The following is a 27900-nucleotide window of genomic DNA, read 5'->3' on the forward strand; positions in this document are numbered from 1 at the left end:
GGATAAGCTTTATTGATTTCTGACGCTGCTCTTATCGCATCACTGTCTTGAATACGAAACCAATAAAACATCAAAAAACGCAATTGTTCAGATGTTGGTGTTGGTTTTTATTAGTGGGTTGTTGTTTGGTAATAAACACTGATTTTTTATTTGGAAAAGTTGCAATCACGAAAAACAATGTCGAAAAAGAACATCATGCATGGTGTTTATATGCCATTTTTTTGGAAGATGAAAAAAAAAGTTCTAAAGTTCGAGAACATCAATATATGTTTCGAAATCGGTTTGGTCGATTTGGATTTCATTTTTTTAATGGTATCATCTTTATTTCAACAAAAAAAAAATCAAAACATTCTTCCTTTTCATATAATACAAAATCAGATTTAACAAACAAACAAACAAACAAATTATAGAAAAATATTCAAGAATATTCTGTTTATCAAATACAAATAAATACAATGTTTCTTCAGTTTGTTTTGTTTTGTTTTGGTTGGTTAACACAATTATATCAAAGTACATATTCAAATATCCGAAATGATGGTTAAATGCGTAACACTGGAACTTCCACCACCAACACCACCGATACTACTGCTAGTATCATTAGTACTACTATTCTGTATGGCACTAATTGATTCACTACCAAAACCCGAATCATAACGTAAACGTTTTCCATTTTTTGTTATTAAAGTCTATTAAGAAATTGATGAAATGAAAAGAGAAAATTATCATTCATTAATTTGATACGGAAAAACATTTTTTCAAAAAAAGAAAAGAAATAATAGATACCTGCCTCGCTTCATCATCATCGTTATCATTTTTTAAATTTGAATTATAATTATTCGTTGTTGTTGTCGTTTGTGGATGATTATTATTATTATTCTGTTGATTATTAATAGATATTTTACAATGTTTAATTGAACCATTTTTTGAACAAATTTTCATAAATTTTTTATTTGATTTATTTTGATGATTTGGATGAGGATGAGGATGAGGATTTGAATGATTAGTATGTTCATTCATTGCAAGCATTACCGTTTGACAATTATCAAATTTATTATCAGTTTGATTTTCGTTGTTGTTGTTGTTTAGGTTGGTCATAGGACTATTTTGTCGTAATTCAACTAATGTACCGCCACCAGCTCCAGCTTCAGTACCACCAGCTCCCGTATCACCACCACCACCACCGACACCAATACCAATAGCGGATGAATGATTTTTTTTCGTACGACGTACAAAACAAGGTAATACTTCTTTAAATTCTTTACGAAAATTTTCATTCAACCATGCATATAAAAATGGATTATAACATGTGGATGACATTGCAATTGCATGTGATATTAAAAATATAGCACGTTGATTACGCCAATGGCTTGCTTCTTCATAAAAATCAGCCAACAAATTAACCATATTTAATGGTAACCATGATATAACAAATATAATGACCATAGATATAAGCATACCATTAGTTTTACGTGTACGTTCACGTTCTTGTTCTTCACGTCTGGCTGAAACATTACCCGGTATTGTACGTGCACGATCCGATAATTTTGCACAAATTTTTACATAACAAAATGTTATTATTATAAATGGAATGACAAATTGTAATGCTGTTGTTGTTATACCAAACATTTTACTTAATTCTTCATGTGGCCATTGTTCAGCACAAAGATAAATTATACCAATATCATCATCATCATCATTATCATTATTATTATCACCTGTAGCATCTACAGCAACAATTTCACCATTATCATTTAATTCTAATAATTCTTCATTTATTGTTGTTGATAATAATCGTTCGGGTTTTGTTTCAACATAATCCATAAAATGTGCATATGGAAATGTTAATATTATGGCTGACATCCAAATAGCAATTATAATTAATATACATATTTTCATTAACATTCTTGGTTTAAATGGATGTAATATAACAAAATATCTATCAATTGCTATTGACATTAATGTAAATGCAGATATATAAACAGATACTCCTAATGTTAAAAAAAAGTGAGAAAAAACCCGAAAATATTTACAATTTTAAAAACAAAATGATTCTTATTGATTGATCAGGATTATAATTACCTTGAGCAAATGGTACTAGATGACAAAGTGCACGACCAAATATCCAATTTTTAAATGTAATTAAATATAATGGTGTAAATGGTACAGCAAATAAACATAATAATATATCAGATAATGCTAAATTTGCAATAAAAACATTTGTTACTGTATGCATTGTTGATTTTCTTGCAACAATATAACAAACAATTAGATTACCCCAAATACCCAATAAACAAATTATTAAATAAACAATATAGAATAGAATTTTTATCCATAAACTTAATGGTATTTCTTCTTGTAAATCATCATCATCATTATCATCATTATTATTATAACCGAAAAATTGTTCATCAAATGTTGATGTTGATGGTCCAGAATAATTAACACCACCAATACCACCATTTAAAGCATGATTAAATAGATTAAAATCATTATCATTATCAAATGATTGATTATAAATGAATGATGATGATGTTCTACCAAGACGTAACAATAATTGATCATCAGTCAGATTCATTAAATCTGGATATAATGATTTTAATATTGATGATGTATTTGTCATATTCATAAATATTGTTGTTAACGATGATGGCGATGATGATGATGGTTGTTTTTGTTGTTGTTGATTCGATGTTACAATAAAATGTCTTAGTAGATTTAAAAGTTGTTGATGTGATGATGATAGATTTGATAATGGTAAAGACATTTTTGCTGTTGTTGTTGACGGTAGTTGTGAATTGGTTGAATGAAAATCGATTCAGAATCGTATAAAAAATTCTGTTTGATCATCATTTAGAATGGTTCAAATCAAGAATATTCTGTCAATCAAATATATGATCAGCTAGAGAGAAAACAAAAACAAAAGAAAAAAAAAATTAATGTTTTTTTTCAAGGAATAAAATTCGGTGGTCAAAATTAAAAATCAAAAATCAAACAGAATCGGATTCTAAATGGAATTACTTTTACAGAAAAGCATCACTTTACAACAACAAACATGCATAATGAATGAATGAATTTTATTTGGTTTTGGTTCGGATTTTAAGCCTGCAAAAAAATCAATTCGAATCAATCGATTTTCTGTTGAGAGAAGCAAACCGATTAAATGTTTTTGTATGTGTGTGTTCACAACAACAAGCGAAAAAAGAATCCAATAATGTCGATTGATGTGTAAAATTCCACATCATCATCAACAGGGACAGCTTGAAGGACCCACAACCGGCAATGATGAATTTTTCTAATTCTGAAATTCTGTTTGCCAGTGTCTGTGTGTGTGTGTGATACATATGAAAAATAACAATAAAAAAATCAAATCAAATCAATTCCGACAACTAATCAAAACACAAGTGAGATTTTTATTACCAAAAAATTGCCCGATTGGTTTTTTTCCTTCGTTGTTGTTGTAATATTGATATTTCAAACAAACTTTCAATCAAACTTTCAATCATTCTCGATGATCAAATTGCATTAATTATTATTTATGATCGTCGTCGTCGTTGTCAAGAAAAATTTATGGATTGAAAAAAAAATTTTAATTTATATCACCCTGATTGACGGAATAACCCGCGAATAACCAGAGAATAATAACCGAGAAAAAAAACAAACATTGTTAGAATTTTCTTGCAATATTTTAACAACATTCGCATATGATGATTTACACAATCGATTCTTTTCTTTTTTTTTTTGATTCCGTCAGTTATTGCGTGCAGAATAAATTAAACCGAAAAAAAATTCGGTGTTGGTGTTGTTGCTGTTGGTTGGCCTAAATGGCAATAACAATCAAATGATGTTGATGATGATGGATATAAATCACGAAATTGAAGAGAGAGAGAGAGAGAGAGAGAGAGAGAGAGAGAGAGAGAGAGAAATTAACAATTTTTGATACATTTTATTACTTTTTTTTTGTTGTTTGTAATTCTAAATGTGAAAAAAAATCCGAATTAAAATTATTATTATTATTATTCGGCTGCTAAAGTGTTAGTTTTGCAAAAAAAAAAAATAAAATAATAATAAAATATTTCAAGTGGGTGTTCGGTTGGCTGCAACCATAGTTGGTGTTGTGTAATGATTGATTACAAATGATGCTATAGCCAAAATTTGGATTTTCTTTCCCCCACACCACTGCCACCACCACAGAAAATACCCCGATTATAATCAATTTTGAACAACCAAAATGAAGAAATGAAAAAATGGAAAATAATTACATCATTTCAATTCAAAATGCAAAAAAAAAATCATAATCCGAACAAATCACATCATTTTTTCTTCGTTTTTCATAAGAAAAATACGCAATAATAAATCGAAGAATTAGATCAAAATTTTTTGGTAAATCTTTTCGAGTTGGCCAAAAACATCTGAATCTTTTTTTTCTTGGTTTTTACAAAGAATTTCTTTTTGCGAAATACAATAATCGTTTTTTTCGATTTAATTCGGAGGTTTCTTTTTCTTTTTTTGTTCAACTGCCAAAATCATCCAGACGGGTTTTGTTTTGGCTGTAATTTTTTCGATTGAATATGGAAAAAAAAAATGTTTTTATGAGGAGAATACCCACACACACATACGCAGACACGGTGATTACGATTGAAAAAGTGAACAAAAAAAAATTCATAATTTTAATCTCATCGATCACAAATTGATCGAAATATCGATTTTTTTCTTTGTTTTGTTTTATCTGGAAGCTTGAATAATTCATTTGGAAAAATTTAAGAAAATTTTATCAGAAAAAAAAATCACAACCATCACACGCTCACGCAAGAATCCGATTCTTTAATCAGTGAAAAAAAACTACCAGAATAAAATTAGATTCAAAATAAATCCGATCAAGAGAGAGAGAGCGAGGTCATATGATAATGATTATCGATTTCCATGGAAATTAATAATCAATGTTTCTCTCTCTCTCTCTCTAGATTTCTCTCGTTTCTTTCGGTTTTGGGATTTGGAAACATTTTTTTTTTTTGGCAAACAGCAATCGGAAATTACTAGAATTTTGTTTCGTTGGTTGAAAATTATTCATTTCATTTTCATTTTTTTTCTGTTTCAAGCTAATAATTATCTTTTTCTCTGGCATTACTGCCGTTTCCGATTGAATAAATCATTTTTTCTTTTTTTTTTTTTTTTTTTTGCTTGTTGAAAATCATTAAAGAATCATTGCAGAATCCAAAAAGATACAAAAATTTTAAAACAATGAAAATTTCTGAACCAAGAAGAAAAGTAAAATTATATGGTTTCTACGATGAAAAATGATTACTGTCGTTGGTCATCATCATCATTATTCAGAATTTTGCAGTGAAAAAGAAAATGATAAACTTGAAAAATATTCGGAAAAAAATCAATATTCACATTTGATAACGGTTTAGGCATCGTTTCGGTATACAGCCAAATGAATTTTTTATTATGCAGAAAAGTTTCAAACGAAAAAACCAAACGAAACTCTGATATCATTATTATTGATGATATGGACAGAATTACCATATTAAAAAAAAAATTCATAGATTCTATAAGTTATGATTTTTGGAAGATGATTTTGATTCTTTTTTTGTTGTTGTTGTTGTTGCGAAAAGTAGAAAATGACCATGGTTGAAGTGGGTCATCATCACCAAAGAAAAAAAAACTGACCGAATCTTGATTTAGCTAAAAAGAATCGGAAACAAACACTTTTGGCGTCTATTTTAACATCAAAGATGTCATTTTTGTTTATTTCCTGTCTATATAGTTGATCCGTACAACTCTTAACCATTATACCACTATCATCATTATCATATATGCTAGGAACATAAATTTGGAAACGATAAATAGTAGTGGCAGGAAAAAGAAAACATGGGATGACAACAAGGGAAACCGTTAAAGGAAAACAAACACTATGATGGTGGCTGCTGAGTCGTTGTTGTTTTTACAATTAGAAGCAAAGAATTCAGTTTCCGACTTGCCATACAAACAACAACAACAACCAACAACATCCGTCATTTCGAAAAAAAAGTACCCGATCGAAAATCATTGTAAAGGTTGTTTTGGATGGTCAAAATTTTGGAAAATCATTATCATCATTCAATTTATTTCACTTGAATCGATGATTTTCTGATTTCGAACAAAAAAAAGTAAGTTAAAAGTTATTTTCAACATTGATAAATGATAAAACATTGAAAACTTTTCCATTTTCCCCTTCGAAAGAAAAAAAAACGAATCAAATAGCTATTTTAATTTTGGAAATCTTGAATCAACCAATTCTTGTCGCATCAGCAAGAATTTTTGAATTTTTATTCCATTTTTTTCCGGATTTCATCACGTACTCTATGTACGGTTTTATTTTTTTTTTTATAAATAAAAATGCACATGTGTGTGGTTGCAGATACTGTTTTGTGTGCCACTACAACCGAATAACAAATGAGCACCCAAAAACACACACACATAATTCTCACATTGTTTTTTTTCCATTTTGGAAAATTGTTTTCTTTTTCCATTTTTTTGAAAATTTTTTTATTTACCACATTAAATCAAATGATGATAACGATAAATTGACAATTTTTTTCCACAGTTTGTTTCTTTTATTCATATTGTTTTTGCAACTGTCATTTGTTTTTTTGTTTGTTTCTTTATCAGACAGATTTATTGCATCGGACGGAAACAAAAATTGGCTTTTGGCTGATTGGTTATTGTTTTTATATTGAAAAATCGAAATAACGGTTTTTAATAATATTATCATAAAAAAATATGCCTAAAATTGATTATGATTCAATGAATATGGAAACATTAGAAGATTTTATGAATTCCGAAGAAGAAGAATATGATGATGATGATGATGAACGTCGTATTATAACAATTGATGGTATTGATATTGAAGCAACCACTGTACAAGTATTAGAATGTCTTAAAACAAATCGTATTGTTGATCAAAATATCAATCTAGATGAATTTGATTTCTTTTTACAAGGTCTGAAATTAGAAGGTGTAACATCAATCATATCACAATGTAAATTGGTTGAAGGTGCACGACAACAAACACAATTAATTAATATAAAATTGGTTATACAACCGGATGAAAAACGTATTGAAATTATTGATATTTTAAAACCACATGAAAATGCTGATAGTATGGATCAAGATGATGGTGATATGATGCCATCAACACCAACAAGTGGACCATCAAAACAAATTAAACGTGAATCAATTCAACCAAAACGTTTAATTGGTGGTTTAAAAAATCATTCAGTCAATTCACCGACAGTTGTTTCACCGGGTAATCGTTCTGGTAATAATGGTCAAATTCAATTATGGCAATTTTTATTGGAATTATTAACCGATGCTGATTATCGTGAATTCATTCAATGGACTGGTTTAGAAAGTGAATTTAAACTTTGTAATCCTGAAATGGTTGCACAATTATGGGGACAACGTAAAAATAAACCAACAATGAATTATGAAAAATTATCAAGAGCATTACGTTATTATTATGATGGTGATATGATTGCAAAAGTACATGGTAAACGTTTTGTTTATAAATTTGTATGCGATCTTAAATCAATTATTGGTTATGATGCATTAGAATTAAATGATTTAGTTCGTGAAGTATATGATAAACGTAAAGGATCATTATATTAATTATAATCAACATTATCATCATATTTTTTAAATTCATTTCAATAAATAAATTGACAAAACAGAGAAAAATTTGTCCATTTGAATATTTACCATTTTTAATTAACATTTTTTGTTTCGTTTGGACAAAAAAAAAAACATTTGGTAATTTTGGTAATTTCAAACATCCAAAACACAATGATTATTTGATTCAAAAAACATTCAATTCATTCATTCATTCATTCAGTGATTCTAAAATTGTTTTTCAAACATATTCTTTCAAAAATTCATAAATACCATGCGCATGATATATTCATTTTTTTTAAATATTTGAATTGGAAATAAAACTTTTTTTCTGTTTGTTTTTAAATAAATCTTTTTTTTTTGGTCTGTCTGGTAATGTTTATTTATTCAGCTTGAAAATGTCAAATTGGATTTTTTATATACGAAAAGAAAATCGATAATGATGATCATTATCATCGTCAGAATTTTGTAAATAGATAATGAAAAAAAGTTTTCATCAGGGAAACCAAGGAAAAAAAATTTGAATCTGACCATATCTGGAATATAATATCAAAGAGAGAAAGAAACTTTCAAGAATTTTCCAATTTCTATACCGAAATTCCCGAGATTAAAAAAAAAGTTTCTCTCTCTCTCTCTCTCTCCACAAACCAATAATAATCATAAAAATAATATGATTGGAATTTAAGCCCATCATCATCATCTTTTTATTCACATTCATTTTTGGCAGTAATGTTGTTAATGATAATTCCGATTCATTCATTCATTCGTTGATTGTTTGTTCTTTTTTTCCAAAAACTTTTTCAAAATTATTCGAGTTTTTGTTGTTGTTGTTGAAGAGTTTTTAGACAAATCATTATTCAACAACAACAACAACAACAACAACAAATATCAATTAAATAAAAGTTATTTAAAATGAAAAATAACAACCAAAAAAACTTTTATAATTAAATTAGATTTTTTTTTTCTTCCAATTGCATTTCCACTTCTAATCAATCCTTTTACAAAAAAAAAATTACAATCGATCGATCATTTTACAAATGAGAAGAGAGAAAAAGCCGGCAATTTTTTCCAATGAAAGTTTGTTTTTATTCACATCACCAAACTGAAAAAAAAATTGAATTACATTTACATTTACACTATAGTGATATAAATATTCATTTTAAACATTTGTAAATGAAAATAAGATTCTCTTTTTTTCATTGTGAATTAAAATAATAATAATTATAAATGTTTGCTGTCGTTGAATAAACGGAACCAAAAATTATATAACAAAAAAATGAAAGAAGAAGAAGAATTTTTCTGAATGAATAATTCGTGCAAAGTATTTTCTGAATGTTTGTTGTTATTGTTTGATACGTTTCTTTTCAATTCATTCATTCATTGATCCGATTTCAATTTTTCTTTTCACTGATTCTTATTATTTATTTATTTATTTATTCAAAGTTTTGATAAAAAATATTTTAAAAATTTATCGAAAACAACGATATTTTCTTCGGTGATCATGATAAAACAAACAAAACAAAACGAAAAACAGGAAGAAAACATTTCAAAAAAAAAAAATGTCGAACGTGATCTGGATTAAGTTTTTCGATTTTTTTTTTGAAGAAAAATTTCAATTCTAAATGGAATTCCTTCCGTCGTCTTCGTCATCGTATTTTTTCACAGGACATTTTTCCACCAGACAAAATGCAAATGTAGCGAAATTATTGAAAACAAATAGATAAATATTCAATCGGATGAAATGACATCCATTCAGAAGAAAAAAAAACCGGAGGTGAAGACTGGAAAAAAAGGAAACGAAGAAGATTTTTATTGTTTGTCAGGTTTTTAAGGATGAAAATGGGAGAAAATCTTTGCTTTTCACCGATATAATAAACCGAATGAATCGAATCGATCAATTCCATAATAAAAAAATCGATTCGTACTTTATGGGATATTTTGAGAGAAAAGAAAATTGAAATATTCAAAGAAAATGAAATATTCAAAATAGAGGTGGTAATAAATTCAGTGAATAAAATTCAGTACATGAATAAATCAAAAATGAAAAAGTGTCGCATTTACAAATATATTTATGATAATGTTATTTTTATTATTATTATTATTTTCAATTTTTCTCAACTTTTTTTTTGAATATAAAATATAATATTGAAAAAAAAATCTAACAGTTTCAAAATAGTGTTGATATATTGAACACCAGAGAAGAAACATCGAAGAGAAAAAAATGAATTCACTATTCAATTTTGAGATTTCAATGTGGGAAAAATTTATGAAAAATAAATATTTTCGAAATATTCATAATCATTTTTTTTATCTATTTCATTATGAACAATTAATTACAAAAATTCATAATGATGATCAAATAAACAAATTGAATTGGAAAATATTACGACCATATTCACGAATCATATTGGTTGGTTTAATATCGATTATTGTTGGATCAGCATCATTTATGTTGATCATTCAACCAAAATGGATTGATAATTTTAATTATTTTGTTATATTATCACAAATGTTTCCGAATGATGATGGACTAAGATATCTATGTGGAGCAATAAATCTTGGTACAATAAATACAATGTTTACTGTATTCTATGCAACATCAAACGATTTGAAACAATTTCAATTTTTATTACCAATAAAATATGCTCGATATCGTTATCTAAATAAATATGATTCTGATCATTATGATTGGATAAAAGATTTGGTGTTTTCCATAACAAGAATTACAATGATAACACCATGTCTATTCTTTTCTCTAGGTATGATTATGATGACATTCGTAAAATCATTATGGAAGATTTCATTGTTTTGGCCATTATTTTGGTTAATTACAACCCAAATCTGGACAATCAATACTGTTTCAGGTATAATACAAAGATGTTTTTTTTTGTTATTTTTTTCTAAACAAATCAATTTTATTAAAAGGATTTTACCATATACCATCATTCATAATTATTGATCAATATTATCTAAATCTACGACAAAAATCATTTCAACGAATAATACAAAGATTATATAAACATTTATCACTTCGATTTAAGTATAATCAAAAATCAATCAATCAAAATTCTCCATTGAAATTACATTATGAACATCATCATAAAATGTTTGAACAATTATTGAAAGATATTGATGAAAACAGTAAACAATTAACACGTTTTATATCGGTAATCATATCGACAACTACAATGGATTCAGCCTATTTAGTATTTTTATTGTTTATGACTAAACATCCAATCATGTATCAAATTCTTTATTTTAGTACAACATTAGCAATAATTGGAACATTAGCATCATTAATTTTAGGCTGTTCAATAATCTGTAGTACTAATCGTAAATTGTTAAAATTGAAACAAAAATCTTTGTTATTGTTTATTATGCATGGAAATTCTGGGAAAATTTTGACCACATCACAAATGTTAAAGGTAAACTTTTAAATGAAACAAAAAAAATCAATAATTTTTTCAAAATTTTTTTCCCTAAAAACTACAGTTTGATTCAATAACAAATACTTTGCTAAATCAATCATTAGGCTTTCGTTTGACAAACGGAATAACAATTACATCATACACATTCATTACTATCATCTTTAATATTAGTACATTTTTCTTTCTCATTTCACCACACATTTATTCACATTGATAATATTTACAAATATAAACCAAACCAAATATTATCAATGTCAACAACAGTTACAACATATGTACTGTTCTTATATTTTATGACTAAACAACCAATTGTTTATCAATGTCTTTATTGTTTAATTGCATTTGCACAGATTAATACATTTTCAATATTAATTTTATGTTGTTCAAAAATTTGTAATAATAATCAAAAATTATTACAATTAAAATATAAATCGCTTATCATGTTATCATTGCATAAAAACAAGAAGAACAACAACAAAAAGGAACAAATTTTTTCTTCATTCAAATTATTAAAGGTAAAACAAAAAAAATATACAAAAAATCTAATTAACCAACTCTTTTTTTATCTATTTCTTTCTTTTTTTTCTCTTCTCCTTCCAAAAAAACAAAAAGTTTGAATCAATAACCAATCAATGGCTTAATCAATCATTAGGTTTTCGTCTAATAAATAATTCAACAATAACATCATATACATTTATTATTATTATCTATAATATTAGTACATTTTTCTTTCTATTTTCACAACATATTTATTCAACAACAACAACAACAAAATTATTCAATTGAATAATTTTAGTTAATTACACAATATTCAATAGAAAAACTAACGAATTCCTATTTCGATTTATTCCATTAGAATCATTATTATTATTATTATTGTTTCGTATTGGTACATCTTTATTATCATATTCACATATGATGATGATAATCATCATCATTATTATTGTCATATTATTGTCGAGAATAACAATATGATCATTATTATTATTGTTTTCCCTCCCCCTTGTCAACTTTTATTATTATTATTATTATTATGTATGCATGATAAATAGCAATGATTTCAAATTCGTCTGATAGGAAAAATTATTGCGGAAAACAAAAAAACATAGACATTAACACTTGTGAAAAACATAACCAACAAAAGTACAATTCAGTACAATTCGATAAAAGTAATAAAAAGAAAAAAGAGATTTATTATCAAATCAAATCTGATGAAAGCAATTCAATTTCATTTTCATATGAATGAATGTGTCAAATGAATTTTGGTTAAATTCAAAAACAGAAAAAAATCACGTAAACACGAAGGGAAAAAACGACGACAACCACACAACCACACGAACCAAGATATATTCTGATTTCAATCAAATCAATTCTAGATTTGCATTCATTGTGAACAAACATCAATCCTTCATCATCATCCTTTTTACTTTCAAACATGAATTACATTGTTGATTATGAAATAATATTATGGAAAAAATTAATGAAAAATACACTGTATCGCCTATATCATAATCAATTTTTTTTCATTTTCAAATATGATGAATTGATTGAAAAAACATTTCGTTTGGATGAAAAACCAATTGGTTGGATAAAAAATCCACCACATCATAGTCCATTTTTTGTATTACCATCATTGTTTGTTTGTACAATGTCAATCATTTATATTAAACAATTTGATTGGATTCAAGATTATTCAATGTATCAAGCAATGACTGGTCTATTTCCAAAAGATGGTCTACATTATCTAATGCAAGGATTAATTATTTGGTCATTGAATAGTATGATAAATGGTTTTTATGCATCATCACGTCGTTTTGAAGATTATGATTTTCTATTACCGATTCGTTATGAAAAATATCGTAAATTAAATGATAAAAATCAAAAAAAAATTCAATCTACTAAGAGATCGTATATTTTCAATGATACGTATAGAATCATATCTAATTTGTGCATTATTTCTTCTTGGAAAAATAATAATAATGATACAACAATCATCATGGAAAATATCAATATTTTGGTCAATAATCTGGTTATTTATTATACAATTATGGACAAACAATGCAAATTCAGGTAAAAAAATCATTCATTCTTTTCATTTCATTTTATTCTTTCAATTATTTATTCATATTTAGCATTATATCATGTTGGATCAATAGTATTTATAATACAATATTATTATAATCTAAGACAAAAATCATTTATTCGTGGTTTACAAAGATTTTATCAATATTTATTACGATATCAAATAACAACAATGACTAATATACAAAAAAATCAACGTCATTTATTATTAATTGGACAAATATTTGATCAATATAATCGATCATTTGCTAATTTACAACAAGAAATCGATAAACATAATCATCAATTAAAACGTTTTGTATCGGTTATATTTACATCGATTACAGTAACAATAACATTTTTAGTATATCTTATTACAATGACTGAACAGAATATTATATTCATATGTCTTTATTTGGTTGTATTACATTCACATTATATGATATTAATTTTATTAATTATTGCATCCGATATTATTAAAGATAATAATGAAAAAATTTTACGTTTAAAACGTAAATGTTTATCATTATCAACATTAGATAAGAAAATTTTTCTTAATCGTCAAATATTTAAGGTAAATTGACATATTGTGTATTTTGTCCTTTTATTAGTTAATTTTTTTTCAAATTTCAATTTCTCCCTTCCTACAGTATGAATCAATAACAAGTACATTATTAAATCGTCCATCAGGTTTTCAATTAACCAATGGTATAATAATAACATCATATACATTTGTTACATTTATATTCAATATAAGTACATTTTTCTTTTTAATTTCAAGAAATATTTCACAAAAATAATCAACAACAACAATCATCAACATCAGATGTTACTGACTTGAATCGCTTTGAAATTCTAGTACACCGCTACAATATATTATTTTTTCACCAGGAAAGATGAAAAATGAAAAAGATGGAAAAAACGAATGGCAACGAGAAAAAAATTCAATTTTTTTCCTTTTGTTTTCCAAAATTAACAAAATTATAAAACAAAATAAATAATAATATTATCTGGTTTCCGTCAAAAAAAAAAATCATAATAATAATAATAAAAATAGCAACTATTTCAACAGCATTAGTTATTACACATTGCAAAAAAAACAAACATTACATTTAACACACATTTAAAGATAGAAATAGGAAATTTTTTGATTTGTTTTGTTTCTTCCTGTATTTTATTTTTATAAAAATAAAAATTAAAATTAAAATCAATCAATCAATCAAACCATTCGATCAATCGATCGATCGATTGTTTAATTTCGTTCATTCTTTCATTCTTTGTAGTAGAATTGTAGAATGGAAATTTGAATTTTTTTTTCAAGAAGAATAGAATCATCATCCGAAATGTTGTTTTCGATTCTTCATCATCATTGCATTTGAAATTAAAGTTTTTCACTGTTTTTCCACTGTTTTTGTTTTTCGTTTGGTTCAATGAATCGGATGTTTCATTCAAACTATGCTGATGTGTCTATATGTTGATTATGTGTTTATTATCAAACAAAGATCAATGAGCCAATCGCAAAAATTGAATGAAAGAAAAACAGAACCAAAACAAAAACAAAAAATTTTTATAAACAAAATGTGTTGATCATCATTTTGATAGAAGAAAAAATAGAGAAAATTCGAGTGGGTAGAAATGTATGCAAAAACATCCTTTTTTGTATACAAATAAAGAGACAAAAACAACAAAAATTTAATCAACACTTTTTTTCTGGTCTGATCGTTTCAATAACAACAACAACAACAACATTTGTTTTCGTCATTGATGTTTCATTCAACCGTTCAAGTAGGTTATATAATTGACGGTCAACAACAACAACAATTGTTGTTGTTGTTGTTGTTGGTAGTCGAAAAAACAGAAACCAAAAAACAGAAAAAAAGTATTGATCGATGATCGATCAATCAATCGATCAAGAATCAAAGTGAATGAATTTTTTTCACGAACAAACAGCAAACAAACAAACAATTGTCATCACTATCCACTCTAATGGATTTATTGATTTTCATTCATTCTTTTATTGAATGAACTTTGTCAAAAACAAAACAACAACAACAAAACAAAAAAGATAAATGTTAATTGAATTGAACATTGAAAGAAAAACCATTTAATAAAAACAAAAAACAAAAGTGAAAAGAAGCGAAAAAAAAACAAAAAACATTCATTTCTTTTTTTGGGTAATGGATTCTTTCTTTCTTTCTTTCTTTTCTGCCTATTCTTTATTTTTGTAAATTGAATTTCAGTTCAGCAAAAAAAAAAAAAGTCATTCAAGTTCTAGAATTATCATCTGGATGGCGAAAATGATGATGATGACGGCGATGATGATGATGATGAAAATGGAAAACAACAAAAAAACAAATTTGTTTTGCTAGAATTTTTATTGAAAATTTCTTTATTATTATTATTCCCGATATGATGATGATGGAAATAGAAACGTTGACAATGTAAATGCTGTCGTCGTCGTCGGTGATGATATACAGATGTTTTCAATATTATATATGAAAAAAAGTCATTTTAATCAAATTTTCCTCTGTATTTTTTTAAAAAATGAAACTTTTTGAATATAGAAAAAATTTCTGGATTGAATGAGAAAAGTGAATGAAATTCCCTATCATCATCATCATCATCTTTTATAATCTAATCTAATCTAATTCATTTAGCTGTTTTTCTGTTCAACATTGTTTGGAGAAAAACAATGATGATGTGATGTGAAAAAGGCAAATTTCTTTCATTTTTGTTGCAAATTTTAGCCAGCCGGAAAAAAAAGAATGGTGATGATGATCAGGAGGGAAGAAAATTTCACTTTCATTATTTCATTTTTATTATTCTTCTTTGTTCAAATTCGATTAATTAAAGTGTAACACATTTCTTGAAAGAAAGAAACGTAAAAGTGTAACGCATCAAATACGCAAGCGCATTAAACATCAAAGAAAATTATATAATTCTTTGTTGGTTATTATAGCCAGTTTTTTTTGGTCTCTATAGATTTTTGTACCAAAAATATTTGATTTGTTGGCCGCCCGTAATACCCGTAGAGAGAGAGAGAGAGAGATTAATGCCAGTAATAAAAAAAATACACCGAAAAAAAAACAAACGTTAACCTAAATAGCAGAGAAAACATTACTAATTACTAAAATGTTCAGACGGTTAATTAAATAAAAACAAAAACAAAACGTTAGTGTTACGTAGTCAATTAGAGATGATAAACTTGTTTTGATTTGAGAAAAGGACCAATATTATTTTATTCATTTTTCTTATATATAGGAAAATACATGTGTGTGACTAAGAGTCATAATTCACAACATCCCCCCCAAAGCAAAACACTCTTTCAAATAATTGTTTCTTTGTTTTTTGCTTAAAGGGTTTTGTTAAAAAATCACTAATCTGTTGATCACTAGGAATATATGAAATATTACAAAGATTGTTTAAAATATTTTCTAAGATAAATTCACGGCGAATATCAATGTGTTTCGAATGTCGTTGAGGACCATCTTTGAAGATACGAATGGCACTTTGATTATCAGATCTGATATGGAATTGTGGTTGTTTTTTCTCGATATCACAAATCAGTCGCGAAACCCATAATCCTTCAGCCACTCCCATTGATATTGCATAATATTCAGCTTCAGCAGTTGATATTGACACGATTCTTTGTTTCTTGCTAATCCAGCCAATTGTTGAACCATAATATTGGATTAGAATGCCCGAAATTGATTTTCTGCACAATGATTGACCAAAATCTGCATCAGTATAGATCATTAGATGATTACTATTATGGTGCCCCAAACTTAAATCCACGTCCAGTGTTCCTTTCAGGTATCGCAAAATGTTTTTAGCACATTCCCATACGTGCCTAGTCGGTTGATGCATTTTAGAAGACAAGACGTTCACACTCGCAGCAATATCTGGTCTTGTTCTATTACTCAAATATTGTAGGCTTCCAATAATTTTTTGTGTCGATTCAACATCAAATGGTTCACTTTTGATATCAATATTGAAATCACCTAATGGTGTTTGCGATATTCGTGCATCTTCCAAATCGTATGCTTTGATTAAATCAACAATATATTTCTTTTGGCAAATTCGGTAGAAATTTTTCACCTTTTTGATTTCTAAACCACAGAAAAGGCTAACTGGTCCTAGATTTTTGACTTCTATATCACGGGATAGACACTCCATTACATATTGAATGTCACCATCTTCTTTTGTACATAACAATATATCATCAACATAAACGACCAATATGATACATTTCGATGGATGTATATACAAGCATCTATCATTCAAGCTGCGATTAAAACCACAATCTGATAGGATACCATTCAATTTTTCGGACCAACATCTTGAGGATTGTTTGAGACCATATAGACTTTTCTTCAATTTCCAGATGATGCCCGCTTTTTTATGTCGTTTAGGTGGTTCAACGTAAATATTTTCTTTTAGTTCACCATTGAGAAAAGCGGTTTTAACATCCAAATGTGTCACATTAAGATTGTTAACTGCCGCGTATGTCAAAACTAATCGGATAGTTGTGAAATTCGTAACAGGTGAATAGACATCATGATAATCAACATCTTTAACTTGATTAAAACCTTGACAGATCAATCGAGCTTTATAACGTTCAATTTCCCCATCCTTATTCGTTTTTAAGCTGAAATTGTATCTGCTACCGACAATATTCTTAGCACATACTTCCGATTCCAACACTTCTTCATAGACATCATTCTTTAATATCGATTCAAATTCTTCATCCATTGCTTCATTCCATTTAGATGATTGTTCTGACTTCAAAGCTTCATCATATGTCTTCGGAACTTGAACTACATTTTTGAGAACCAAACCAGCTTGATAATAATCAGGTGGTACACCACGATTCTCTCTTTCTGATCGACGAACTTGTTCATCAACATTATCGCCGACCACCTGATTATTACCATCATCAGAAGAAATGTTGGCATCAATAAAAACATCAGAAGAGTCGGTATCAAACGAACAGTCAATATTACGGTTGTCTGATTCATCCGATTTCTCGTTTTTGTTCTCTTTCCAGTAAAAAACATTATCAAGAACACGAACATTTCTGGAAAAAATCACTTTTGACTCCAATGGATCATACAAACGATATGCTTTGTGATAATCTGAATATCCCATAAAAACAAATTTTTTACTGGTCAAATCGAACTTTGACCTTAGTTCACTCGGTATATGATGATAAGCAATAGACCCAAAAACATGTAAATCACCAGGATCTCGTTTATTTCCGAACAATAATTCAAACGGTGATTTGTTTTGATTCGAATTAGGTATGACATTATACGTAAAAGAAACATTCAACAATGCTTCTGTCCACAAACCTTTCGGTGCACTTGATTGAGACAATAAAGTCCTGATCATTGAAGATAGACTTTGAATCATACGTTCAGCTTTTCCATTTTGTTGATGACAATAAGGGACAGATTTTTCATGTCTTATACCTTCTTCCATCAAATAATTATCAAATAAAGCGGACACAAATTCTCCACCATTATCGGAACGAATGGCTTTAATTTGGTATCCCGTTTGTCGTTCAACATACGCTTTATATTTCTTAAACACTTCAAAAACATCAGACTTTTTCTTCAAAGCAAACGATGAAACATAATTAGAAAAATCATCAACAAATACCACATAACATGTTTCCCCATTCGAACCCAAGGGACAAATACATACATCCATGTGAATCAATTCGAGAGGATCACAAATTTTACCAGCTGAAAGTGGATACGGTAATTGTTTTTGTTTATTCATCAAACAGTCTTCACAATTTTTCTCGGGCAACAACTTGATATCATAATCCTTTGAAATTTGTGATGATCTGACCGCTCCTGGATGTCCAAATTTACGATGCCATGTATTGTTTGATTCGAACGTTGTACAACACATGTTTTTTGCATTTTGGAATCGATACAGGTTGTCCTTCCATATAGCACGTGCAACAATTACATTGTCCTTATAAATATTGACAATATTTTCTTTGACAACCAAAATATATCCACTTTCACATAATCTTTTCATCGATACAAGATTGAATTTCAATTTCGGTACAAACTTGGCCCCTTTTAGAACTACTTTTGCCATATTCTGGTTAAATTCACAAAATAAATTGACTTCTCCTTCACCAACAATTGATTCAGTGCTACCATTAGCACACTCAACCAAACCATGACAAGCCTTTAAGTTACCAAATAGAATCTTCGATGATACATAATGGTTACTAGCACCGGAATCTAATATAAAAACATGATCTTCTCTCTTATCAATCAACGAAAAAGAAAAAATACTGTGAATTCAATTTATTTTCATCATCACAATTACAAATACATATTTTTTCAGTTTTTGTTGATTTAGCAGCTTTCATTGCTTCCAATTGTTCTAAATCATATTTCTTCTTGAAACAAAAACGTTCGACATGCCCAGGATTTTTACAATAAAAACACACAATTTGTCTAGCTGAACGAACGGCCAATGAATTTTCATGAACCGGTTTTTCTCCATAAATTCTTTTTTCTTCGTCACATATTCGAACCGATACCTCGTTCCATCTCAATTTCGACTTATCTGATGTATCAAATTGATTCCAAACACGTTGCATATCATCTGGCAAATTTAACAATAGCAAAAGTACACGATAATGTTCATCCACATCAATACCAATCCACGACAATTCTTCAAATAATTTTCGCATTTCTTTGACATAATTATCCATTTCTCCTACTTTACCTTTCAAATTCATCAACTTCTTTCCAATCATCAAAACGGATAAAAAACCAACATTTTCGTATCTTTCTTTAAGAATATTTAGAGCATCACACGGAGTTGTGCATTTCATAATATATTCGATTGGTTCATCACCACACGTTTGCACTATTACATTCAATGCCTTCTTGGCGTTCATGATTTTTTTCTCGTCCCATGTTGCAGGTATTACAGACGTTGTGATGATATCTCTGTCGAAATGTGAACCCAACAGTAAATCAATTTTAAACTTCCATATTCGATAATTCTTGCCATCGAATTTTTCAATGTTAGATCGTGCTTTTTCCAAATTAGTAGCCGAAACTTCCATTATTGATCACAACACAAGCAAAAACAAATAAAACACAGTAAAAAAAAATACACAGTAAAAGAACGCACAATAAAAATGAGCCTCAGTCTCATAATCTGTTTTGATTTGAGAAAAGGACCAATATTATTTTATTCATTTTTCTTATATATAGGAAAATACATGTGTGTGACTAAGAGTCATAATTCACAACAAAACTCTCTACATACAGAATTTTTTTTTTTGCTAGTTGAAAAAAAAATTCAATCAATTTTTATTTTTGATTGAGAAATGTTCGTTTGTTCGCTTGTTTGTTTGTTTGTCTAATTATCGTTTAGTGGTATAAAGAATTTATTGAGAATTTCCGATTTCACAAAAGAAAAACAACTAGAAAACCACAACAACAACAAACAAGACAAACTAGGCAACATCAACAAATGGAAAACAAAACAAAAACATCACGTAACTAGGCTAACCAATAATGAAATGATGATGAAGAAACCAAAAATGAATAGAAAAAGAATCGAACCGATATTGAATCAATGAATCCAATAATAATAATAATAATTCTGTTGATTGGCAGTTTTTTTTGTTTGGCTACCAAATTCTTGGCAATTTACTTGGTGTAGAATATTCAACGTTTTTCTCTGTGTGTGTGAATATGTGTCAAGAATCCGAAGATGCATCAATTTTCGTTTGTTTTGTTTGTTTGATTAAAAATATCTAATCTTTGTTTTTTTGATCAATCAATTGATTGCTTTTCTCTCTCTCTTTTGCTGTGCCCACAAACACTTTTTGTTGTTGCTGTTCAAACTTGAAAATCATTCATTCATTAATGAAATGCAGCCACAAAAAAAACAATCGGATAAAACAACAAAAATCATCTTCACTAACCAGAAAAAAATCTAGAATAAAAAAAAGAAAAAAGCGGTCAAATCGATCAAAGAAGAAAGACAATTCCGGAATTAAGATGATGATGATGAAATTGGTCAAATTTGATGATGATCATCAAACAAGATTATTCAGTGGTTGTTGTTGTTGTTGTTTTCTCTCTCGTTTATCATCCATCGTAATGTTTGTTTTATTTGAATTTTCATGTTTTTGTTGTTGTTGTTGTTTTTTTCCCACTTTATTTATTCTATATTTGCGGTTATATACAGGAAACAAAATGACAAAACAAACGAATGAATGAATGAATGAATGAAGAGAAAATTGATCAAAACCAGAGAGAGAGAGAGAGAGAGAGAGAGAGAGAGAGAGAGAGAGAGAGAGAGAGAGAGAGAGAACATCATCAAATATTCCTTGATATCAACGATGATCATAATGGAAATGAATATTACATTTTTTCATTTTTCCACACACTACAAACAAACAAACATTGGTTGTACTTCTTGTTGTTGTTCATATAATCATTCATTCATTCATTCAAACATTTTATCTTTAACTTTGTCCAGATATGTCATCATCATCATCATCATCCAGATACAATGACCGAAAACACATAGAAATCGAATATACAAAATGGAATTCTGTTCGATCAAAACTTTTTTTTTCGATTTCTATCTTTGCTGTTCATGTTTCATAACTTTGGTTCATTATCATCGTAAATGATAACCAGCAAACAAAATCTTAATAAAAAAGAAAAAATAAAAAAAAACAAATTGAACAACCGGAACAACAACCAAAAGAATAAGATTTTTTCTTTTTCATTCAAAATTGGATATCGAGTGGTGTGGTTTCCCTCTCTCTCTTTACATCCATTGACAAAAACAAAATGGGAAAAAAATAGCAAAAAAAAAAGAAAGAAACAAGAAATTTCTTTTTTAGTTTTGTTTCCGTTTGCACACACACACCTGAAACCATATCAATTTTTTTTTTTGGGAGAAAAAGAAAGTTGATTGAGAAACAATTTCTTTGCTTTTCAATTCTCATAAACAAAGAATCTGTAAGATATATTCTACTGTAGAATATCTTATGAAGAATATGAATATACCAAGAATGCAAGCAAGAATATTCTCAAGAACTAAACAAAGAAATGTTTCCAAGAAACTATTCGAACATTTACACGCAATTTTCATTTAATAGTATTCTATGGAAAAAAAACAAACAAACGATATTCGTGTATGAATATAATTAAAACCCCAGAAAAAAATGATATTTTAAAAATGAAAAAAAAATCACACCTATCAAACATCAATTGTGAAATAACAAAAAAAGGATCAATTGGATTGGATATAATGATTTTTCAGTGGAAAAAAGGGGTTAAAAATGAATAAATTATCATTTTGCTATTCAAATTCGGTGTGTGTGTGTGTGTGTTTAGTTAGCCGTAGTAAATTAGTAGAGTTAATGTGATTGAAATCGAGGATAATTCCAAGGAAAAACAAAACAAAACAAAAAAAGAATAATTTTTGTACCGAAAAGAAAAGAAAAAATCGAGAATAATCAGACAAACAGACATTCATTCATTCATTCATTTAAATTCAGAATAATTTTCTTTTTTAAATTCTCTTCATTATCATCATTATAATAACAAAAAACAAAAAAACAAAAAACAAACAGAATTTAACAACAACAATAAAAAAAGAAAAAAACAAAACAAAAAGCTTGATAAATAGTGAAGAATTTTCTTCTTCTTCTTTCTTTTGTGTTTCTTTTGATTATGGAAAATTGTGAAACAGATGGGAATTTCTCTATTTTTCTTTCATTGTTGTTGTTGTTGTTGTTGTTGTCATTACAAATTCTGTATGGAATATTTTTTTTTTGTTGTGACGACCCTTTTCAATGATAATAATTAAAAGAAAGCTGGAGAAAACAACATCAAGACATTACCACTTGATCGATTCAGATAAAAAAACAATCGCTTCGTTACAAATGATAAATTCTATTTGATAAAAATGCTTTTTTACACTTTTAAGTGATTGCTTTTTTTTCAGCAAAAAAAGTAATTTTCTTCATCTTTTTTTAATACGGAAATTTCATCAACAAAAAATGTATCCCGCATTAATTATTGATTGAAAAAAGACTCAAAACAAAACTCTGACAAACTCAAACAGCCCAAAACCACACATAAGATATTTAGGTGAAAAAAGGCAACTTTTAGAGAAAAGAAAATGTGACCATAATGGATATATCACACATCCATCCATCTGCAATTACAGTTAGTTAGTTAGTTAGTTATGGTTGAAAGAAGAGAATGTAAAATGCAAAGAAAGAAAGAAAGTGAACAAAAAAAAATATCTTTAGGCTGTAAATGTTTGTTGCTGATACAATTTGTTTCATCAACAGTTTTTTTTCTGTTTGGATCTATTCTGGGTTAATTTTTTGTTATTAGTTTTAATTTTCTGCTTTTTTGTGTTGTTTTGACCAAAAAAAATCTTCTGGTCATTTTTTTTTCATTTCCCAAGGGTGAGTGAATGAGTGAAAAAACATTCATACAAACAACAAATAGGTAAAATTAGCAAGGAAAAACAACCAACGAACATCAAGAAACCAACAAACATCAACAAGCAACAACCATGATGACGATTTATTGTCGTCATCATCATCATCATTGGTTTTTGTTACCAAAATGAACACACAAACATACACAGGTTTTTTGCTGTTTTTTATATTTTTAAATTTAGAAATTCAAATCAACGGTAAATTGAAAAATCTGATGAATAAATCTTTCAATGAAATGAAATGAAATGAAATAACATGAAATTTCATGCTGTTTTTTTTCGTTTACTGTTTGTTTGTTTGATGGAAAATGATATTTTTTTTTTTTTTTTTTTTGGGTGAAAAAACATCAGATAAACACACATTAAGATTGACTACCTACACTGACAAACAAACAAACAAACAAAGAATATGTAAATGTAAAGCTATTGAGAAATTGAAAACCTGTATGTGTGTGTGTGTGTGTTGGAAAAAAACATTTAGAAATAAAAATTTTTTCCAAGAAATAGAAGAATATTCTTGTTTCCATGAAATTCTGTCTATTCTTTTCAATTTACACCAATTTAGTGAATAAGAATTTCCATTCATTAAAGGTCAATTTGAAAACATGAAATTATTCCGAATAAACGATTATCGAATTGAATGAATGAAAGAATCAAATGGAAAATGGAAATAAATTAATCAAACAATGAAGAAATAACATATCGAATTATCGATTAGCAACAAACAAACGAACAAAACGAACAAAAGTCAATCAATCAAATTGAATTCAATTTCTAATTATGAAGAGAGAGAGAGAGAGAGAGAGAGAGAGAGAGAGAGAGAGAGAGAGAGAGAGAGAGAGAGAGAGAAACGAAATTTCAACACAGACAGCAAAAAAAATGAATAATAATTAGGTAAAAACAGATAAAAAAAAATATTTGACGAAAGAAAGAAAACTGAAAAATGAAATAACCGCAGGAAATATACACTGTGTATGGTGGAAAATCAATATTCTTTAGAATTTTTGTTCTGTTTTTTTATTTTTAGTTTTTTTCAACGGTAGAATTGATAAAAAAAATGCATAATTTTCTGTGCAAAATTCATTGGAAAATACTTTTTTCTGCTTATTCTTTTATCGAAAAACGAATGAAAAAAAGTAGAAAATATATATCACAAGTCCATCATCAACATTGTCGAAAGAAAATTTTACTTTTCCACATCATCATCATCGAACGAAGAAAAACGTTTCAAACGATTTTTGAAAGAAGAAAAAAATTCATTTTGTAAATTACAATGAGAAACTGAAGAAAAAAATTCATATTTCAAGTATGAAACGTGAACAACAACAACAAATCTGGAATGGAATTTTTTTTTCTTTTTGCAAAAACGTTCAAACAAACAAAACGTTCAAGCAATAACTTTAAATGCGAAAATAATAAAAAATGAAAAAAAAAATCCAATCATAAAAGAGAGGGAGGGAGAGAGAAACAGAATAAGGAGCCATTCTTCCATTACAAATAATAACTACCACTGAAAACAACAACAACAAAAACCCATATTGTACGATTCGATTAATTTGAAAGAAAATAAAAAAGCAATAAAGAATATATGGAGAAAGGGAGAAAGAAGCTAATTTTTCTTCTTCTGTTGCGGTAAAAATTTATGATTTTTTTTCCCCAATTTGGTTTGAATAAAACGAAAAAAAAACAAAGCAAAACAGAACAGACAGAAATTGAAACCAGTAAGCAATTGGTAATCAAAAAAAAAAAATTCTTCAATAATTCAAAATCTGACATTTATCGATGCAAAATAACAACAAACTACAACAACAAACGAAAAGTACAAAAAAAAAATTAATGATAACAAAATTTTAATCCGAAAAACATTGGTAGCATCACTAAATAAGCAAACAACATTTTAGTGATATACTTTTTTTTCGACTTAAATTAAGCTTAAAATGATGTGATGTGATGTAATCAATGATGATGATAATGATGAAGATAGTGAAAAGAAAACTTTATTTAAGCAAGAAAAAAAAAGCCAAACACTAATTGGCCCAAATCGATTGATTATCGTATCAATGTTTGTTTGTTTGTTTTTTGGGTCTTTTATCATTATTAAAGTCGTTAAGACTTTTTTACGATGTTACGTTAATAATGAAACCAATTTATAAGCAATTTGTAAAACGAAAAAATGAAAGGGTGAAAATTTGCAAATGAAATGAAAAAAAAAAATTTCGTTTGCAAATATAATTGATCACGTTTAGAAAACAAAGAGAGAGAAAAAACAACGAAAAAGTCTTTTTTTTTTTTTTTTTTTTTTTTGACAACATGACGTTAACAGCATCCGCATCATTCGTAAAAATTTGCATCAATTATCATTTCATTCATTACACTCATTTACAATTTACATTTTACCGGCTATATCAAATTATCAAGTATTTTTTTTATTACAAGAAAAAAAAACATTCTTTTTTTCAAAATTGTTTCGTTGAAATTCAATGACTTTTTTACTGAAAATACCCTGATTATTATGTCAAAAATATTTATTTACAAGAAAAAAAATGAAAATCTGTAAAATATCAGATTTCAAATGACGACTATATCGACAGTAGTGAAAATTCTTTGTCGTCATCATTATCATCATTGAATAATGAATGAATAAATGATTCTTTTTCGTGTTTGTTTTGAATGAAACATTTACAGATCAAAAAGAACAACAACAACAAAATGGACAACAACAACAACAAATCTGAATAACAAACAACCAAAAAGGAATGAATGAAAAAAACATTGAAAAATTCATAAGATTAAATGTAATATGATATTCTCATTGGCTGTTTGGTTGTTGTGAATGACATTGAAGAGGAAACATGGCCTAGAAAATAGGCCATTTTTGCCTATCTTTCGCTATTCTGCTTTGTTGTTGTTTTGATGATGATGATGATGACATTTACAACAACAACAACAACAAAAAGGATGATCAAAAATGATGAAAAGAAAAGAAAAACTTATTTTTACTATGGTTGTTGTTGAAAAGTGAAACTAAAAGAGAGAAAGAGAGAAAAAAGACTTAAGAAAAGTTTCAAATCACAGAAAGTTTGATTTCAAAAAGTCACCAACGAAAAAAAAAGTGAACAAAAAAAAATCTTTTCCTTAAACAAACAGAAACATCTTAATGCAGAAAAGAAGAAAACAAAACAAAAACAAAAAAAATCTGGTCAGCTTTTGATTTTTGTTTTGAAATAATAAAAAAAAAGTTTTCCTTTTTGTTTCTGGAGTGCAAATCTAATATTCACTGGAGAAAAAAAAAATCACAGGAAAGATTCATTTGTAAAAACAAAACCAAAAAAAAAAACTTTGCAAAATGAGAATTAATTATCATCAGCATCCTTCAAACATGATGATGATGATGATGTGGATATTGAATCCCGAAGAAAGATGTCGATACAAACAAACCGAATTGGCAAATTTATTTTTCAAAAATTAACAATTCTCATCGTTATGCAACAAAACGGCAAGAATGAAATGAATATTCAAGCAAAAGAGAAAGAAAGAAGGAAAAATCTTACAGAAATCATATATGATTCGATCAAACATTTTTGGTTGATTTGTACTTTTGGTTGGTTGGTTGGTTGGTTGTTGTTGTTTTTGTTGTTGATTGTTGATTGTTGATTGGCTTGATATTGTTGTTGTTTTTGTTGTTGTTGTTGTTTTCAATTTGTGATGACGTTGTTATTGTTATTGTTTTGTTGTTTAATTCAAACATCAAAAATAAAAACAATGAAAAAAAACTATTTTCCGAAAAAAAAGTTTCTCCGTTTCGATGATTCATTCTTTTTTTCAAGATATTTACGGACAAAATGAATGAATGAATGAATATTCGATTTGAAAGCTGAAATGAACCGGAAAAAAATTGTCAAATTTTCAACAATTAAACAACACAAAAATCAATCATCATCATATTGAACATTGTTGATCACACACACACACACTTGACGAATAAACACCATAGAAAAACAAAAACACAAGAATATTCGTTGCATTTCATAACAGCAATTAATCGGATTTTTTCGTTCGTTGTTTGAAACAAAAGAATTTTTAATTCTTGTTGAAATTATTATTCTTATTATGATTATAATGATATAGTAATCAAGAATCAAGAATCAAGAATTAGTATCACGAATGATAAAAAAAAGAAAAACAGAATGAAAAGACACAGAAAATTACATAATAATTATACGTGTGTGTGTGTTTGTCT

At 27.7% G+C, this 27900-nt stretch overlaps 5 protein-coding genes across 7 annotated transcripts; 4 read left to right on the forward strand and 1 right to left on the reverse strand.

Moving 5' to 3' along the window:
• Positions 1–296: 296 nt before the first annotated feature.
• Positions 297–27826, reverse strand: LOC113799796 (RYamide receptor-like). 3 transcript variants are annotated; one of them, XM_075820505.1, is made up of 4 exons: positions 27212–27650; positions 2080–2899; positions 784–1988; positions 297–686 (listed from the first exon to the last, which is right to left on the reverse strand). In XM_075820505.1, the coding sequence occupies exons 2-4, from the start codon at positions 2762–2764 to the stop codon at positions 519–521; spliced, it is 2058 nt and encodes a 685-aa protein (XP_075676620.1). In that variant the 5' UTR covers positions 2765–2899; positions 27212–27650; the 3' UTR covers positions 297–518. The 3 variants fall into 3 exon arrangements, with proteins under 3 accessions (XP_075676620.1, XP_075676621.1, XP_075676622.1); XM_075820506.1 differs by lacking the exon at positions 27212–27650 and adding an exon at positions 3019–3351; XM_075820507.1 differs by having other exon boundaries at positions 547–686; positions 788–1988; positions 27212–27826.
• On the forward strand, positions 6413–7856 carry LOC113799812 (uncharacterized). Its single transcript, XM_075820230.1, has 2 exons — positions 6413–6585; positions 6652–7856. The coding sequence occupies exon 2, from the start codon at positions 6763–6765 to the stop codon at positions 7648–7650; it is 888 nt and encodes a 295-aa protein (XP_075676345.1). The 5' UTR covers positions 6413–6585; positions 6652–6762; the 3' UTR covers positions 7651–7856.
• Positions 9872–10415, forward strand: LOC113799823 (uncharacterized). The gene is made up of 2 exons (XM_075820394.1): positions 9872–10354; positions 10410–10415. Exons 1-2 carry the CDS (start codon positions 9872–9874, stop codon positions 10413–10415), a joined length of 489 nt encoding a protein of 162 aa, XP_075676509.1.
• Positions 10752–11292, forward strand: LOC113799822 (uncharacterized). The gene is made up of 2 exons (XM_027350518.2): positions 10752–11075; positions 11143–11292. The coding sequence occupies exons 1-2, from the start codon at positions 10755–10757 to the stop codon at positions 11290–11292; spliced, it is 471 nt and encodes a 156-aa protein (XP_027206319.2). The 5' UTR covers positions 10752–10754.
• On the forward strand, positions 12165–14357 carry LOC113791005 (uncharacterized). The gene is made up of 4 exons (XM_075820167.1): positions 12165–13148; positions 13211–13713; positions 13790–13847; positions 13921–14357. Exons 1-4 carry the CDS (start codon positions 12947–12949, stop codon positions 14037–14039), a joined length of 882 nt encoding a protein of 293 aa, XP_075676282.1. The 5' UTR covers positions 12165–12946; the 3' UTR covers positions 14040–14357.
• Positions 27827–27900: the final 74 nt, after the last annotated feature.

This window comes from Dermatophagoides pteronyssinus, unplaced genomic scaffold (genome assembly GCF_027571235.1).
Source record: "Dermatophagoides pteronyssinus isolate colony J.1.1.1.1 unplaced genomic scaffold, Derpt_VIB-CSIC_2022.12 sq0006, whole genome shotgun sequence".
In the NCBI taxonomy this organism is placed as follows: domain Eukaryota; kingdom Metazoa; phylum Arthropoda; class Arachnida; order Sarcoptiformes; family Pyroglyphidae; genus Dermatophagoides; species Dermatophagoides pteronyssinus.